The sequence below is a fragment of the Gossypium arboreum genome, chromosome 8, assembly GCF_025698485.1.
Source record: "Gossypium arboreum isolate Shixiya-1 chromosome 8, ASM2569848v2, whole genome shotgun sequence".
Lineage (NCBI taxonomy): Eukaryota > Viridiplantae > Streptophyta > Magnoliopsida > Malvales > Malvaceae > Gossypium > Gossypium arboreum.
Window position 1 is genome coordinate 1,065,400 of NC_069077.1, and position 18,548 is coordinate 1,083,947.

General features: G+C 31.4%; 4 protein-coding genes across 4 annotated transcripts; all 4 read right to left on the reverse strand.

Moving 5' to 3' along the window:
• Window positions 1-196: 196 nt before the first annotated feature.
• On the reverse strand, window positions 197-3,604 carry LOC108468356 (proline-rich receptor-like protein kinase PERK1). The gene is made up of 7 exons (XM_017769245.2): window positions 2,962-3,604; window positions 2,344-2,430; window positions 2,189-2,259; window positions 1,724-1,800; window positions 1,313-1,454; window positions 1,030-1,191; window positions 197-637 (listed from the first exon to the last, which is right to left on the reverse strand). Exons 1-7 carry the CDS (start codon window positions 3,602-3,604, stop codon window positions 290-292), a joined length of 1,530 nt encoding a protein of 509 aa, XP_017624734.2. The 3' UTR covers window positions 197-289.
• Window positions 3,605-3,992: 388 nt separating this feature from the next.
• LOC128296442 (proline-rich receptor-like protein kinase PERK8) lies at window positions 3,993-4,751 on the reverse strand. Its single transcript, XM_053031652.1, has one exon. The coding sequence runs from the start codon at window positions 4,686-4,688 to the stop codon at window positions 3,993-3,995; it is 696 nt and encodes a 231-aa protein (XP_052887612.1). The 5' UTR covers window positions 4,689-4,751.
• Window positions 4,752-9,122: 4,371 nt separating this feature from the next.
• On the reverse strand, window positions 9,123-10,408 carry LOC108469051 (heat stress transcription factor C-1-like). The gene is made up of 2 exons (XM_017769939.2): window positions 10,127-10,408; window positions 9,123-10,038 (listed from the first exon to the last, which is right to left on the reverse strand). Exons 1-2 carry the CDS (start codon window positions 10,337-10,339, stop codon window positions 9,280-9,282), a joined length of 972 nt encoding a protein of 323 aa, XP_017625428.1. The 5' UTR covers window positions 10,340-10,408; the 3' UTR covers window positions 9,123-9,279.
• Window positions 10,409-11,907: 1,499 nt separating this feature from the next.
• Window positions 11,908-17,402, reverse strand: LOC108467784 (kinesin-like protein KIN-13B). Its single transcript, XM_017768552.2, has 12 exons — window positions 16,989-17,402; window positions 16,630-16,884; window positions 16,263-16,451; window positions 15,346-15,453; window positions 14,564-14,641; window positions 14,083-14,164; window positions 13,844-14,003; window positions 13,456-13,758; window positions 13,133-13,351; window positions 12,721-13,066; window positions 12,567-12,632; window positions 11,908-12,483 (listed from the first exon to the last, which is right to left on the reverse strand). The coding sequence occupies exons 1-12, from the start codon at window positions 17,118-17,120 to the stop codon at window positions 12,307-12,309; spliced, it is 2,115 nt and encodes a 704-aa protein (XP_017624041.1). The 5' UTR covers window positions 17,121-17,402; the 3' UTR covers window positions 11,908-12,306.
• Window positions 17,403-18,548: the final 1,146 nt, after the last annotated feature.

The window sequence follows — 18,548 nt, forward strand, 5'->3', positions numbered from 1 at the left end:
TATAGTATAGGGACATCCCCAATACTTTAACCTATATATTTGTATATAGATACGCATGCATGCATCCATACATATACATAGTGATAATATGATATGTGTCAAATCAAAGATAGATCCAAATTTTGAAACAAATAAAAGAATCAACCAAAGCGTATCCATTGTTTTCTTGTGTCTCCCTAATAAATACAAAATCAAATTAAATGAAAATTTGTGTTGTCTTATTCAAAAGCATGCCAATGGGAACTTTACAAAAAAAAATGAGGCATTATAAAAGAGATTGAAATTTGAGCTACACCTTCAGCTGTTCTTCTTCATCCTTACCGCTTCTGTTTCCTGGCTGGTCTGATCTCTCATTGCTGGAGCTAGAAAGGGTTTCGTTTCCTGGTTGATTCGAGCAACTTTCATTGATAGAGATGAAAGGGTTAGAACCGTATTCAGTGCTTGGTTCACTGTACTCGACACTAGCACCGTATCCTTGAGAGTCCAACACCATTCTCTTGGACTCTTCTGTGTTTTCGTTGTGCTGGCTTGTATGGATGTCTGAGTTTTCATGAGAGCTGTGGATATTGCTATGTTCGGGACTTGCACTGTCGTTAAGATCGGACATCGATACATCACCTTCTAAAGCTCGGATTATCTGCTTGGTTAAAAGTTTCGGGTCAGAGTCTAATCATGAGTGGAACATAATTGTTCCAATTATCTTTTCGTATTAGAGTTGTCATGACTCGAATCGAGTAAATCATCCCGATCAATTGAAACCTATATATGATTTAACTCAATCTGATCATAAAAGATTAATGACCTAAAGCTATCTAACTCGAATTCAACCTGAATCCCGATTGGCTGTACCTAATATCAAAACAATTGAGAACTAAAATAACAACGATCCGAGATGATTTAAACATGCAACGACTCAATCGGCTAAAAACACCCTAAATTTGAATGATTTTGTACTTAGAACTCAAAACTTGGAATAATTTAAATTTAACATGTAGCACAAATTTAAAATTGACCCGAACCCAAATTTACCTGGCTCATTCGTGGTCGATCTCGAGCTGAAAGTTGAACACAAGCAGCAGCACAAGCAACCATACGAACCATCTCGTTGTGGTCATATTCCCTTCCTAATTTCGGATCAGCCAAACAGTCGAAGCTCCCATCATCTAAAGCTTTTGTGAGCAAAGGTCTTGCCTGTAAATCCCAAATTGTACGTTTCACTTAATAATGATTCTAAGTTGATTTAAGAAATTGAACCTCGGTATATGCAATTAATTCATGAAGAGGGATGAAAAAGAGAAAATAAGAACTTAACCCAATCAGCTAAACTGTCTTCTTTGTAAGAAGAGCCAACCGGTTTGTGTCCGGTAATTAATTCCAAAATCATAACTCCGAACGAGAAAACATCTGATTTATCCATGAGTTTTCCGCTTGAAGCATACTCAGGAGCCAAATACCTAAAGAGTTAATAGTGGATGGAACGTATGTTACTCAAATGGAGTGTTAAATGCAAGGATATTCATTTAAAAAATATATATATTTTTAGATGATCATTTGAAAGGTTATATTTTTATATTCGTGTTTGAATATGTGTCAAATATAAATGTAGAATACCAATATCTTAAAGAAAAAAAATCAAAAGAACATAGATAAAAAAAATTAGTATATACAAATTTTAATTTACAAACATAAATATATATATACACACCAAGAAACAAGATCTTACCCAAAAGTACCCATCACTCTGGTAGAGACATGAGTGTTAACATCATATGAAAACTTAGCTAGTCCAAAATCAGCAACCTGAAAACACAAATTTTCTCTATGTTATTTATATTGAAATCTGGAAATGAATTTGAATAAGAGTAAATTTAAATATATGTCTTAATAATTACAATGTAAATTTAAATTAATATAAAGCGCAATGAATGAAGAATTGAAAATAATTCATTCATGACATACGCATTAAAACCCCACCTATTATAATTTTGCATGCAAAACTAGAATGTGAAAAACTGAACTGTCTTTTATCTTACCGACCAATGCTAATAATTAACAAGTGAAAAGAAACACAAATGGTCAATTAAAAAAGCAGGATTTTCCTTGAACAGCTTGAGGGTATGCATTTACGCTGCTATTTGTCTTGAATATTTAGAAATTTCAAAAAAAAAATGAAATGAAAATTAATTACCTTAGCTTCGAAATTGAAATCCAAAAGAATATTAGCTGCTTTAATATCACGATGAATGATCTTTGGATGACCTGGAAAATTAATATTTGATAATTTTTAACATAAATTAAGAGATATTGAAACCTTAAAAATCTAAAGAGTAAAAAAGAACATACAATCTTCATGAAGATATGCTAGTCCTTTTGCAGATCCTAAAGCAATTTTCATTCGAGTTGACCAGTCCATGATAGGTCGTCCATCTCCTGCAAATCACCATTCTCATATCATTTCAGCTGATGAAAAAAAACACTTTGACCCGTTTTAAGATGTGACTTACCTATAAAGTAAATAAACTCAAAATTTTTTAAGTTCAAAAAACCAACTTGAAAATTTGAATATCCAATCACAAAAGAATATAAAATGACTTGAATCTAGAAATGATCTGAAAATTTTAAGACGTAGTAGGAGCGGAACATAATGGTGGCCAAGGGACCTTTGCCCTCCAAAAATTATTGAAAAATTTTTATTTTTCCTTTGAAATTTTTAAAAAATTTTAATTAAGCTGCTCAAATTTTTGAAAATTTTAATTAACACCCAAAACTTTATCCCAAAAACCTAAATTAACTTGATCTAAAACTAACCTAATTAACCCATTTTGAGAAGTGTAAGTATGAGTATTGAATATAAGGTATCTACTTACAACATAGTGTATTTAATTCTTTTATGTTACTAAAACTTTGAATACTTATATTAGACATAAATACTAAAGTGGAAAAATGAAAAGACAATCTTACCATGCAAGTGAAACTCCAAAGTGTTGTTTGGAACAAACTCATAAACAAGCATCCTCGTTGTCTCGGATATACAATATCCAACCAACGAGACAAGATGTTTATGATGAAGGCGGCTAATGATCTCAACTTCCGCTTTAAATTCTCTCTCCCCCTGCCTGCTTTCGACCTTCAGTTGCTTCACCGCCACTTCTTTCCCGTCGACGAATATTCCTCGATAAACGTACCCGAAACCACCTTGTCCTATAAGGTTGGCATCGGAGAAGCCATTTGTTGCCGTTGCTAGTTCCTCGTAGGTAAACATTCTATTTGAGAGACTTAATGCAATTTTAGGTGCGGTCGGTAGGAATGGGTTTTCAGGAATTGAATCTATATTAGTGTCGAAACCTCCAAAGTTGCACGTAAAAGGGGGTGGAGGCGGCGGAAGCAATGGTATTAAAGATGTCGAAGAGTGTTCCGGCGACGGAAATTTCGGTGGTGGAGACTGTGGAGGAATGGGTTCTGAATCTGTTGGATTTTGTTGCCCTTGATTATTGGGTTCTGAATCTGGTGGATTTTGTTGCCCTTTATTATGTTGACCACCATGAGTATCATCTAAAATAAATAAATGACATAAAATAAGGTATATGACATCAAATTTTTTCATGTTTGCAATAAATAGATTAATGTATATAATTAAAAGAATGGCACAAAACACAAGATACAATATCAACAAAATGAAACACTTGAATATATAAAACAAATATAATACAAATTATTAACTTAACAAAAATTTAGTCAACTAAATATGTTTTATTGATGAGGTTGTTACCTATCTCTTTTAAGAGTTTATACGAGTTTATATTTATAAGACATTAATAAATCAAGATGATGCACGATACATTTTTTCATGCATTTTAAATGAGATATTTTTACTCTATAAATTTAATCTAAATTTTCAACAAAAACATTTTGTGAATTCAGCTCTCAATAAAATCGAGACCATAGACAAATAAACAAATAAATTTAATAAAATATATAAAAGAAATAATTAATTAACCTTTGGGCCTAGGAGATGGAGGAGGTGTGTAGTAACTTTCTTCATCTCTTCTTGTTCTTGTTCTTTTTCTCTTTTGAGAAGATATAAGTGTAAATAACAAACTCAAAACCAATAATATGGCTATCCCCCCTATTGCTATCCCCAGTACCAGCATCGTCGGCACTCCACCTCTGGAATGAGATGGCGGCGGCAGAGGATATGCAGTCGTTGAAGTCCATGTAGGCGGTGGTGGTGGTGGTTGCAATGGAGTGTTGGAAGAACTTCTCGGGGTTGGTTGCCGCGTAGAAGGGTGTGGAGGGTAAATAATATTGGAGGATGGTGGCAGAGGATAAGTGATGGCTGGTGGCGAAAGAGAAGGGTTGGTGGTGGATGATGGTGAAGGAAAGGTGGTGAATGGAAGCGGAGAGGAAGGGTTGGTGGACAATAGCGGGGGGAAAGTGGTGACTGGTGACTGAAGGGTAGTGGGGAATGACGGCGAAGGAGATGACGCGAAGGGAGGAGGAGCAGTGGTTGAAGACGGAGCAGCAGAAGGGGTTACTACTGGAGGCTGTGGATATGGGGTGAGTGGCGTTTTGGAGGGAGTGATAGTTGGAGGCGGAGCTGCGGAGGTCGATGGTTGTGGTGATGGCGATATAGCATTGATCGTTGGTGGTAACGCTGCCGGTGCCGGTGCCGGTGCTGGCGATGACATTGCTCTATAGGAAACTGAAAAATGTAAAAAGTAAGAACTCTTAAAATGAAGTAAAATCCTTATTGGGTTATTGGTTAAAAAAGTTATTTAGATAAATACTTAAGATAAATATTAGAAAAAGTAGAAAATAATCTGATTATAATTATAATAAAAATTATAAATATAATTACCCTCGAAAATAACATTTCGAATATAATTATAATATAAAATGTTACGTAATATCGTGGACTTTTGAATTTAGGACGAAAGGCTATTTATTAGTTCCTAGATTTTGGGAACTGCTTTTTTCGGCACTCTTAGAAGCTTCTTTTAATTTCTTCTTTCAAGTACGACATTTTGAAAAATTATTCACATATAATAAAAATATTATATTTAATAAAAATAATATATTAATTAATAATTCACATATAATCTTGTTTGTAAAGTTTTTTCATAAAAATCTACTGTTAATATATCAAATATTTTACCATAAAATAATAATATTTTTTATTATATAACTATCAAGTAAATATTTTTTAAAATATCATCTTGATTAATGTCATATAAGAATTTTAATTGTGTTAACCATTATTTTTAAATCTAAAAACAAAATAAATTATAATATAAAAAATAAAAGTAATTTTACTTTTTGAAAAATTGTTATTAAAATATTTTATTTTATGCTGTATAATTTGGAAATCATTTGTTTTCTCTTTAATGAATTTTTTAAAAAAAAGGTATGATCAATTAATTAATTATGAATTTATATCTTTATTTTTATCAACCTCTATTACTTATTCATGGCTATCTTTACGAATTAAATATGTTCCAAATTCAAGTAATTATCTTATTTTTTTCTCATTATTATCATTTAGTTTTTGGCATAAGATTAATATGACTTCAAAACACATAAAAACCCACTTTTTTTTCCTCATATTAAATTTTAATGGGTTTGAAATAAACTTTTATTTGTGTTCAAAAACAAAATAAGAAATAAATTGTAATTCAGAAGAGGTTCCTATTGTGTTTGATTGATATTTTGACATACAAATATATAAATAAGAAATATATTATATGTGAAATTAAAAACTACATTAAATGTGTATTAAATAATATTTCCGAACTTTCAAACGTTTTAATTAAGTCATTAAAGTATTAATATTATATCAATCGAATCTTTTTATTAAATTAATTATTAATTTATTCATTAAATGTTAATTTAAATTTTAAAATTAAACATATTTTAAAATATGTGAATTAAATTGTAAAATATATGTATTATTTGATTAATACAATATTAATACATTTAAATGATGATACGATATTTATTAACTAAGAAGAGATGATTAATATATTTCCAAGTTCAATGATGAATTTAAAATTTGACAGAGATATTTGGTATATTCCTGAGTTTCAGACCCCATGGCATTTATCTTACTCACCAAGCCCATCTGGATGACACGTGGTGGGACCTACGGCAGTGATGGGCTCAACGTGTCAACTTGATGGTCTCGCCAGCCTGCTCAAACTTTAAGCATTGGATGCTTACCCCCACTTCCCACTTGCTCGTGTTTGTAACACTCGCCAGCGAGTGAAGAGTTAGATTCTGTGGTCCCCACTTTAAAGTACAAAGAAAATAAATAGAAATGAATATGGTTAAAATTTGTCCTAACTCCCTTTTCTCTTGTAAATTTAAAATTTAGTCCTTATACTTCTATTTCTAGGAATTTAATCATTTTAATTTCAGATTGCAAAATTCAAGTTCAACTATTAATACTTTAAAATTATTTTGTTAAATTCAAATTTATTACAGAGTCATTTCTTTGTACATGGCTACCAGTTGAGTTTTTTTATTTATTTTAAAATGTCACACCAACAAAGTTAACAAAAAATTAATAATGTTAATAATTGGACTTGAGATTTGAAATCTGAAAGTAGAGAGACTAAATTCTTAGAAATAAAAATAAAGGGACTAAAATCTAAACTTGTGAGGAGTATAGAGACTCAAGGCATATTTTAACCAATGAATATTTAAGGTTAAAGTGTGCTTCAAGTTCCTATACTTTTTTGTATATTTATAATTTAGCCCTCAGACTTTTATTTTAAGGAATAATTCTTCTTTTTTTTTTTTGAATTTAAAAATGCAAGTTTGATTGTTAACACCATTAAATTTTCTATTAAACTCAAATGCATAACAATGCTATATGTTTCTGTTAAATGACTGTCGAGTGAGTATTTATTTTATTTAAAATCTTACACCAATAAATTTAATAAAATAATTTTAACGGGTGTTAGCATTTATATCTATATTTCAAAATCTACAAAGTAGAATGACTAAATTTTACATGCACAAGGAGTACATGCACTTAAAGTATATTTTAACCAATATTTAATAAATCAACTGTGAAATAAAAACGGTGAAGAATTTAAAGATAAACACTAAAAACTTTATTTAAACTTAAATTTAAACTCAAAATTCAAAACTCAATATAAATCTTAAATCCTAAACCATAAATCTTAAATCTGAAATTGAGAAAAACATGATAATTATAATTAACATATTCAATCAATTATAAATTTACATGTTAACCATAGTTTAAGCCCGTCTTGATATAAACATATTGACTTTATCGATATTATAATTTTAAATTTTTAAAAGGAGACTAAAGTACACCGTATTAAAGTATACAAATAAAAGCATTAAAATCATAAATTGACCATATAATTTTAAAATTTTTCAGTTTATATGATAGGTATACATTATTTTATTTGTATAGAGCATGTATAATATATAAAATTACATATTTTAAAATAATTTTTATGAATAATTTTGAACGTGTATTGAATCATGGGCATAGGGCATCTTGAAGCAACAATTTGGCTGACCCGATGCTTATGTTAAGGGTATGGAAACCCATATGGAACTATCACTATTTTAATATAATAATAAATTGACACCTTTATTCAAGTTTTAAGGTAATTTTGTTTATTTTATTTAAAAAATAGTAAATTAGTCATTGTATATTATATTAAAGAGTAAAAAGATCATTTTTTTTAAAGTTTATCTATTTCTACTGTTAAAAACTAGTTCTTATATATCAAAATGAGGCACACGTCACATTTGAATATTCCATCAGTCAAACCAGTTTTTAACAGTGTAAATTTTTATAGGGTAATTTTTAGAACATTTAAGATAACTTTCAGACTATCATTTATCGTGTTAGATGACAATTCATTATATTTTTTAAAATTGAATTAGATACCACGTGCCAAAATCTTGTGCAATCACCAGGTGGAGATTTTGTGGCATCAAGCAAAAATTGAATTTTTTTATCATTTAACTATTTAAGTTTGTATTTTTTGATCACTCAACTATCTTAAATTTTTAGGTGTTTTTATATTTACATTAGTCAGCTAGTGAAGAAAAAAGTAAAAATTTAAATAGTTAAATAATTATTTTATAACTTTTTATAATTAAGTGGCCCAAAAAATATTTACTGTATTCAAGTATACATATTAATATAATTTCTAGAAAGGAGAAGTGTATGGCATTGAACCCACACAACGCCTTGTTATTGGTTAATATGTTCATAGTTTGTGCCGAAAGACGTTGGAAGTTAGAACTAAAAGTACATTTATGCTATTTTCCCAATAACTAGAGTTAGGATCCATCAAAAATAGCATATCAAATGGGATTATAAATTATTAATTTATCAATTCAAAGGAAATTTGTGAAATTCTGTTATCAGTCCTTGTACTATGAGTAAATTACTAATTTAATCTATATACTTTAATTTAGTCAATTTTTTAAATTAGTCAATTTTAATCCCTATATTGTTCAAATTTTAAATTTTCGTATCGATCAAAATAATAGTAGTTAAATCTATTTGGATGAATTCTACTATTAGTCTTGCTTCAATTAAATCGTTCTTAATTTCTATATTTTTAAATTTTGAAATTTTAAAATTGACACAAATAACACTATAATAACATGTAGAAATAAAAAGTTAATAAGGTATTGTACATGTAATGATGTGATTTTTATATCATATTTTAAAAATAGTAAATTTTATTAAATTTTATTTAGATTAAAATTTTAAAATTAAAAAAATATATGAATAAAAAATTACGAATAAAATTCATAATTTATAGACAAAATTTAACTAAAGAAAATTATATATAATATTCTTTATTTAATTTAAGAAAACAACAATTAGTTCTACTTCATATATCATCTTAATCAATATCACTAAACACATTTAATTTTTTAATTATGTTCCATAATCATATTTTTTTATTTGATATAAAACTTTCAACAAAAAATTTTAAATATAATAAGTAAATAATGAAAATATTAAGTTAATTTTATTTTAAAATCTTATATTTGAAATAAATTGATTCAAAATAAAATAAGTAATATCAAATAATTTAATAATATAAATTCAATCTTAAAAATTTAGTACTAAATTCATTATTTAATTTTTAATATATATTTTATATATTCTCCCAATAATTTTTCAGGGATTAGAAAAGAAATGAAAAATCTAAAATTAAAAACAAAACTCAATGAGAAAAAAAGAAGATATTTCATGTGAAGCAAACAAACGGAAAACTAAAAGCCACCGCCAAATAGTGAAAATGGATAAGGCAGTGAAACACGCGCCTCCACCATCCCTCCCGCCACCTCCGCCATATCTCCTAAATAATGCAATTGCCCATTCCCATCACCATACCCTACTAAACTACTCATCCCCGATGAAAACACCGTCGTGCTGTTTCCATTAACCAGCGGCACCACCACCGGCGATTGGCTTGTTATCGTACCGCAACCGTTGTTCATTGCTTGTCCTACGGTATCTCTACGCTCCAACACCACCATGGAGTCCTCCGGAGACGGCGATGGCGATGACGAAGACGAAATCAATTCAGCATGCCATCCTTCACCTTCAGATTTCACCGGATTATTCGAAACCGCCAGTGGCGGCACCACCTTCAACCGCCGTTTCTCCAACATAATTCGCCTACTCCGCTGCTTTTCGAGCACCAAACACGAAACGAAACCAGGATCCTCGACGACCTGGCGAAGAAACGCCACCACCTGCATCGGCCGCCGCTCCGTCGTCTCCAATCGCTCGTTCATCCCTTTCAACTCTTCTTCCAACCATTTCTGCTCCTCTTTCATCCTCGCTATCTCCATCACAATTTCACCGTCGCCGTCAACACCGCCATCTAAAACCTCACCTTTCTTCAACCGCACGCATCGATTTCCCCCAGTTTTTTTCCTCACCACGTTCTTCAACAAATGCTTTTGACCTCGAAGAAACCATTCATTCGCAAATTCCCACTTATCTGAATCAACCTTCCTAAAACCCTAATCATCAACCACAAATCATAAGCATCTTTAAACCATTTCAAATACACACACACACATATATATTGAATTGAAATTTAAAACTTACATAAGTATTAAGCTGGCGAACGAAGCTAGTAAAATTGCTATGTTTGAAGTAAAAAGGCAAAATATTGTGAGAGAAATCTAAAGGGTCGATGACTATGAAACTGTTGTTAGCTTTGCCCCAAGTGATAAGATCGTCGGTCGCCGGATCGTTGACCATCTGGTAAGTTTTAGCGACGAAGGGCGAAACGACGTCGCTACAGTTAGCAGCTTCCATAATCAAACATGAAAGCTGTTAGCTTTTTTTTTTTTTTCAGTGAGGAGAGGAGTATCTTGGCTCGAATAAATATTACTTGACAAAAAGATTGGACCAAATTGATTGAATGGAAAATTAGAAGTATATTTTATTAAATTTGATAATTGAATTGATTTTAAGGGATAAAATAATATTTAATCCTTAAATTTAATATTTTTCTCAATTTGATTTCGAATTCTCGGTTCACATTAATTTAATAACTTTTTCAATTTGATCCTAAATTTGGATTATTGTGATTAGTTTACACTCTAAATAATATTGTTATTTATTCTTATTAAAATGTTTAGGTAATTTAAAAAAATCATTTCAACTCATCATGTTTACATATTTTATTAATAATGAAAATTATGTATTTAAAAAAATAAATATTTTAATCAAAATAATTTTCCGTGAACTATCCACCATATATTAAAATTATTAAATATTTACTTCAATGAATAATATCTAAAAATTTTAATTTAACTGTTGTGATAATTTTTCAAATTATTAATTATTATCTAATTCCCAATACATCAAATATAATTTTTTATAAATATATATAATTTTTAAAGCAAAATATATATTTTTTATTAAAGAAGAGACCTAATATTCTTTTAAAAGTGGCAACACATGAGATTCACGTGTGTCGCCCAGGGCATAAGGGGCATGATGACTTGACGTCATCCTCACCTTCCTCCGCTTATCACCGGTCTGCTCGGGGTTCCAAACTCAATGGTGGCAACTAAACACGAGGGTTGTGCTCGTTATGGGACTTAACCCAACACCTTACGGCACGAGCTAACGATGACCATGCACCACTTGTGTCCGTTCTCAAGGCACCCTCTCTTTCAAGAGGATTCATGCATGTCAAGCCCTAGTAAGGTTCTTTGCTTTGCATCGAATTAAACCACATGCTCCACCGCTTGTACGGGCCCCTGTCAATTCCTTTGAGTTTCATTCTTGCAAATGTACTCCCCAGGCGGGATTTGCTTTGTTTTTATCATGTTTTGATACACTCATGTTCCAAAATGGAGTCTGGATATTTTCAAAGTACATTTGAATGTGCTCTCCTTCTATATGTGTTGGGAGTTTGTTGCAACGCATTTGAACTAACTCGGACTACTAAGTGTTATAAATAATTAGATAAAATACACTCGAAGTTACTAAATTATTAACAAATTTATGTTTTACGCACTTAACTTTAAAAAATTATAAAATAATTATTAAACTATTTAAAAGTTTTCATTTAAATCACTGAACAATTCAAAAAAATTTATTTAAGTTATTGAGCGGTTATGTTTTTTATTTAAAAAGTTTGAGTAGTGAGCTCTAAGAAATGATTTGACGATCAATACTGTAAATTAAAGCCATTAACGAATAAAAAACAATACTTAAGATTCAATTTCATTTAACCGTCAATGTCGAAAATCAAAACTATCCGTATTATGTCCAAAATTACCATATATTTTTCCACAAGCAGTTAAACAAATGAAATCTAATATTACTCATTATACACGGACTCAAATACAAGTGTGCTAATAAGCATATGCTTGACATAAATATTTCACATTCATATCCAAATATGCATAGTTCAACATAAATGTCGAATACAAACACTTCAAGCAAAACGAAAATGTCATATAACGTTATGCAAGGAGAAGCTTGAAAACACAAAACAAGGTGTTTCTGCTGCAGAAAATTTTACATATTTCAATAGTGTACTTACATGTATGTGTGTGTATATGTAAATCAAGATATTACACCAGTTGTTTAACTTGAAGCATAAAAATGGAGTCAGAAAAAAAGATTCAACTCGTACCAGTCATCATCCACTCTGATAAGGTATTGTGAGGTCATCAATGTCGGACCGAATCCATGCCGAATTGGTTCCAGTTGAGCTCCACAAATGCATCAGTGAGTTTCACGAGCCCATTTTTTGGCCGGTTAAATCAAATGCCGGAAGATATTAAAACGTTGTATTCGTTTAAACGCTTTTGGAACCGAGCCAATCGGTTCTGCAATTGTAAAATGCCTGCAGCCTTGTGTGAAAGAATGGCACTTAATTTAGAGATATAGTTATCCAACTGATTGCCTGGTTGGTCAGCTTCAGCTAGCAGATTCATCTCCTGTAAGCATAACAAAGTTACTCATCTGGACTCGGGTTTGAGTTTCGCTACGAATAAAGGGTCAGAGCAATATAGCCATTTACCTCTCGAACAATCTCTATTGTGTGCTCCACTTGCCTTCGATGAGCGGATACGAGGTCTTCCTCTTCCTAGTAATAAATAAATGAGACGAATTTAATTTCGGAAATATATACAATTAGGAAAGATAAATCAGATGATCGGATCGATTGATCGTACCTTCAACAGGGCATTTAGATCATCATCTGAATTAGTCTCCTCAGAGTGATCCAAATCATCCTCGGCCATTCTGTTCAGACCACTTTTCTGACCCATGTAATAATCCGGATATGTTACGGACACATTTCCTTCTACCCTTCCACTAGCAACACGGTCTACTTTAAAAGGAGACGTATCTCTTTCAATCCGGTCAGACCATCGAGGTTTGTTATCAGGTATAATGTCCTCAAAGGTATCAGTCGGTAAAGATGAAGCCAAGGGCAATGCGGTCGAGTCCCGAAGATTCGAAGATGAAGATAGCGAATCCTTCTTGGCTGCATTGTTCCCTTTCGATAGGCTCTTCACCCTGCAATGCAAGTATCTGCGTCATTATTCAGTTCTACAATTCGACATTAGTTACAGAACCACATACCGATCAGCATATCTGAGTGTATTCAAGGTATGTTCACACGACCCTGAGCTTGGTGAAATACATGATATCATAACGGTACGCGAGTCGCCGACAAATGAATCTCTAAGAACTTCAGTCAGCTTACTTCCTCTGAAAGGAATGTGTCCGTGATCATTATCAAGAGCTCTAATGCATTCTTTTAAAGCAAGTAAACTTTTATTAATTTCAGCTCCTTCCATTCTGCAGAAATACAAAAAATAAAAATAAAAATAAAAATAATTCAGATTGTTAATACATCTATGTTACAGTTCCGTGGCTATTGCATATGCAAAAACATTTTATACCTCGTCTGTTTGTCGTTATCAGTCGTATCAGCACCGCGCTCGCTTCCAGCAAGGTCGATAAAAGAAAGCTTCCCCACAAGTTTAGCCGGTTTCTTTTCACTCCCATCAGCTGATCTCTTGATGGCAAGCTGAAGAATTGCATGCGACCTCGAGGATTCTTCGTTTGCTCCCGTGGTGCCGGTACTTCTAGTCGCGTTACCTCTCTCGATTAACTCTTTGATCGTTTCGACATCTAATACCTTGTACTCTTGCAAACCTACAATACATACCTGTTGTTTACCATCTTCTCTCATGAAAAGTTTTCTGCAAAATGTATAATTCTAATCAGTGAATTATGAACTATAGGACAATTTATCTACGATTCCGAATACGTATAAACATAACTTACCTCCGATCATTAAGGAGATCGAAGACTTTCCCGCCATATATCTCGAAGAAACTAACAAAGAGTTGGAAACCTTGGTTCCTATATGAATGGTACATTAATCTTAATATATCTTGTGATGCTTTTAGAGGCAGTGGTTGCATAGTATACGTCTTTCCACTTCCTGAACCCAGAAACAAAAACATAGTCAACTAAAGTTCATTTGCAATAGCATGACTTCTAAATTTAAGATAGGTACTTGCCTGTTTGGCCATATGCAAAACAAGTAGCTTTTGTTCGATTGAAAATTAGTGGAACTATCGGCTCAACAGTCTCGGAATACACCTAGAACAATGGAGAATGAACTTGTGCAACTAGCTAAATGGCATATTAAAAAAAGGGTGAATGCACTTGAGAGGTCCCTCTATTATAAAGACTTGATCAAATTAGTCCTTGTACTATTAAAATAATCAAATTAGGCCAAATTGAAATAGAGTTAACATTTATTGTTTAAAAAATTCTTAAAATCTTTTATTTGGAATTAAACTGCAATTAAAAAAACAATTTTCAAGACATCTTTAAACTTTGACTCTGTTACAATTTGGACTTATTTAAATTTTTATATTATAAGGACTAAATTTATCATTTAATTATAGAGGGACTAATTTAATTGAATCTTTATAATACAGGGACCTATCAATACTTTAACCCATTAAAAGTTATTCAGATCTTGGATATATTCACCTTCTCATTGCTAACATCTTCATTCAGCACAGCATCAAAAAGAAACTCATGCTTTTCAACATATTCTGTCAGGTCAACCTGCAGGGTCATCAATAATTAAATCTCATGTAAAAATACTGCTTCTCACTCATATAATTAATGGTTAATATAACTTTTAGTCCTTAACTTGGTAATTAGGTCCACTTTGGTACCTATAATTTTTTTCCACTTTAGTACCTAAACTAGGTAGTAGGTCTATTTTGGTTTCTGAATTTGGCAAATATAAAAGTTTAATGATGTAGCATTTTGTGACTATGCCACATCATTAAAATTTGATAGAATCCAAGCTCAAGGACTAAAATGAATAAAATTGTCAATTTCAAGTACCAAAGTGAATTCAATTGTTGATTTTAGGGGCTAAAAGTCATATTAACACTATAATTAACCATTGAAGATGTAAGTATTACAGCTGGTAGAGATTATCATGAGTTAGCGAGGCTTTCAAATAATAAGTCAATTTGAATTTTCCATGAAAGCTAAAAGAAAGAGCAATTAACTTCCTTTGTCTCTAATTTTAAACAAGAAATCTCTTGAAAATGCCATAGCTACGGCGGCTTTCATATAAGAAGTCAATTTGGGTTTTCCATGAAATCAAAGCAAAGAGAAATTAACTTCCTTAATTTCTAATTTTAAACAAGTAATCTTCTTAAAAATTCCATAGCATCACAAATAAATCAAACATGAGTATCATAATTCATAACACCCAACTGTCGAAAAAAAGAGAAGCCCTGCCAGCTACTCACCTTTAGCTTTTTCTCGTGAACTGCTAGTGAATTGGAATTTGACAGTATAGTAATAATATCTTCTTCTTTCTTTGCCACTTCCTTTTTATTCAATGGTCTCTTGCGCACCTGCATTAGAAGTTATCATTAGCTTTTTAACTTCATTTATAATTTGGTATCTAAATTTAATTTTAATATTTAATTTTGTATATAAAATTTTTTATTTTAATTTAATATTTAAATTTGATCTTAATATTTAATTTGGTACTCAAATGAAATGATATCTTGAGTCGACTGAATGTTTAATACATTAACTAAAAAATTCAAATGTTAAAGTAAACATTTATGCTAAACTTATATGAAAAAGAAATTTCAAATATCAAAGCAAATATTTATGTTAAACTTAAATATTTAGATGAGAAAAAAACTTCAAATATCAAATTGGAAAATTTTAAATATTTAAATTAAATTTAAAACTAAACTTAAATATTAAATTGAGATAATAAAAACTCAAACTGCAAGATTATCTTCTTGAGGTTGTTAGCATGCACAAGCCATGATTCAGTATGCCAAATTCAATAGCCCTTTAACTTTAGTTCAGATAATCACTAAAAGCTGAGACTCACGTTTTCAAACTCCACAATTTCGTTTTATTTCTTGACACAGCCCATCAATCAAAAAATAGAAAAATTGTCTTTTCATTCTCTAATACATGATAATTGTACTTTAAACTTTTAAAATTAAAATTTTTATTTAGTACCTCAAAAATAATAAAATTATATATTAATACAATATAAAATTATATTTTAATTTTATAAAAATTATAATTAAATTTCTAACCTTTAGAATTTATGAATTCATCCTTCATCAATTCGATAAAGCAATTTAATATTTACTATGCAATAAAGAAAACAAAAGGAAGCATTCAATTAACGTACCACAACTTTAATCTTTGCAACATTGTTAGCTCTTTCTTTATCTACAGAGATGCTTTTTAGAACGTTATTCTCAGCCATTCCTCGTGCTCTGTTTGAAAATCTGTCGGTCGATTGATACGGGTCGAAATCATTAAAACTTTTACCTTGAGCAGATTTTTGAAGCCCGTATCCTTCATATATGTTATAAGCCTGTAACTCAGAAAAAAAAAAAAAAAGATCAAAATTACCATATATTTACAGAATATTAGATCAATCATCACCGAAGAACAAAATTATTACATATTTTAACTAAAATACAGTTTAACTAAAAGCTATGGATTAACAAAACAGGAAAAGATGGTAATCTAATTGAAGAAAAGAGTAAAACCTCAGGAAGTAGCTCAGTATCAAATGAATACAAATCCAGTAAGCTGGGGCTGAGCTCACTGTACGCCACGTATTTATCACCGTTCATCCTCAAACTCATCGATCTAGAAGAAATAGGCGGTGCCGCCGCCGCTGGCTCCGGCGACACGTATTTATCACCATTCATCCTCAGGCTAAACGATCTAGAAGAAATCGGAAGTGCCGCCGGCTCCGGTGACTTCTTGCTCACTCTTTTCCCGCCATAAATCTCGAACTCCTATCCAAACAGCAAAACAAAAATAAATAAAAATAATAAAACAGTCACAACGCCGTTACACGAAATGCCAACTGTAAATGCGATCGAAAGTGTGGAAAAAGAACCTGAGAAGAACGGAAATCGGAGGACTGAAGACATTTTCCTTTAAACGCAGAGCGGATGAAGTCATCGGAGTGTTGTCGTTGGTGGTGCGCCGTCGAATTCTGTTTTCCGATCCGTCTTCCTACGACGTTCATTCTCACTCGCCGGTCGTAAAAAGAATCTTTTTGCAAGGTTTAGAGGAATTTGTTGACAATAAAGAAAACCAAAAGAAAATAGGAAAGAATATATACAAGTAGTTGGTATAATATCGTTATCAGTTTATATATATATAAAGTTATAAACTGCGACGAGAATTATATTTGAAAATTTCAGTTCGAATGATTTTTTTTTTCTTCTGTTAAACGTAGGCGTTTCGCGGGAAGGAGTGACGCGTGTAAAACACGCTAAAGGAAAGGACAAATGACGAGTCTACGTGCAATGCGACTTAGATTTGCTTAGGCGGTTTTTGTCTTTTTCCTTTTTATGGATTAAGCTGATTGTAAATGAGTCATTAGTTGTAGAAAGCAATTTGATTAAAAAAATTTAAATTAGATTTGATAATTATCTCGTCAAATTTGGGTAATTTAAACTATTAATTGAGTTGAATTTGAGTATTATAATACTTGATTCGAATAATTCATGAGTTTAATCTAGTTTTTATTTTAATTTATTTTATATTGTAAAATTTTATCTTTAATTGTATGAAAAGAGCTTAAGTATGCTTAAACTTGAGCTTAAATTCGAACGAGCTTATTGAGCTTGAATTCAAGCTTGACTACTAAATTTGATAAGCAACTTTAATTGAGCTTAAGTAGCTCGATTATGTTTAGACTTGAGCTCGAGTTTAGAATTGATGTTAGATCAAACTCGAGCTCAAACTTGTCACTTATCGTGTTCAGCTCGGCTCAATTACACCTCTAAATGAGATGCACTTCACTTCTTTGTATGTCGATCAGAGTTTATGTTTCAAGATGCTTCCTGGATACTTAAGTTAATACATGTTGATACAAGGCCTGGTGTAGGAAGTAGTTTATATGAAGTGTAAGGAGCCTCTAATGATAGTTAGGAGTGTTAAAGAATTGTGGAGGAATTTGGGCAGAATTTTGATAATATAAAAGTTGTTTAGACAAGGCCTGGTGTAGGAAGTAGTTTATATGAAGTGTAAGGAGCCTCTAATGATAGTTAGGAGTGTTAAAGAATTGTGGAGGTATTTGGGCAGAATTTTGATAATATAAAAGTTGTTTAGGCTTTTTTTTTTTAGATGGAGTACATTTATATAAACAGTGAATTTAGTGTGGACTCAAAGACGGGTGTCTTATGCAAAGTTGACAATAACGTCACAGGATGCTAACATTAGAATCACAAATTAGTGTCCTACATATATGCGATAGAATGTGACTCGACTAAATTTTATAGAGTCAACGATAGAATCATAAAATGCTAATGGTAGGACCTTGGAATAGTTCTCCCATTACTTATCATAAGTCATCGTTTTCTCTTAAAATGACATGTTAGATATAATATGCATTTCGAACGTTCATTACTAATGCTTGTAGATAGAGATAAAATAATATTTAGTCCTT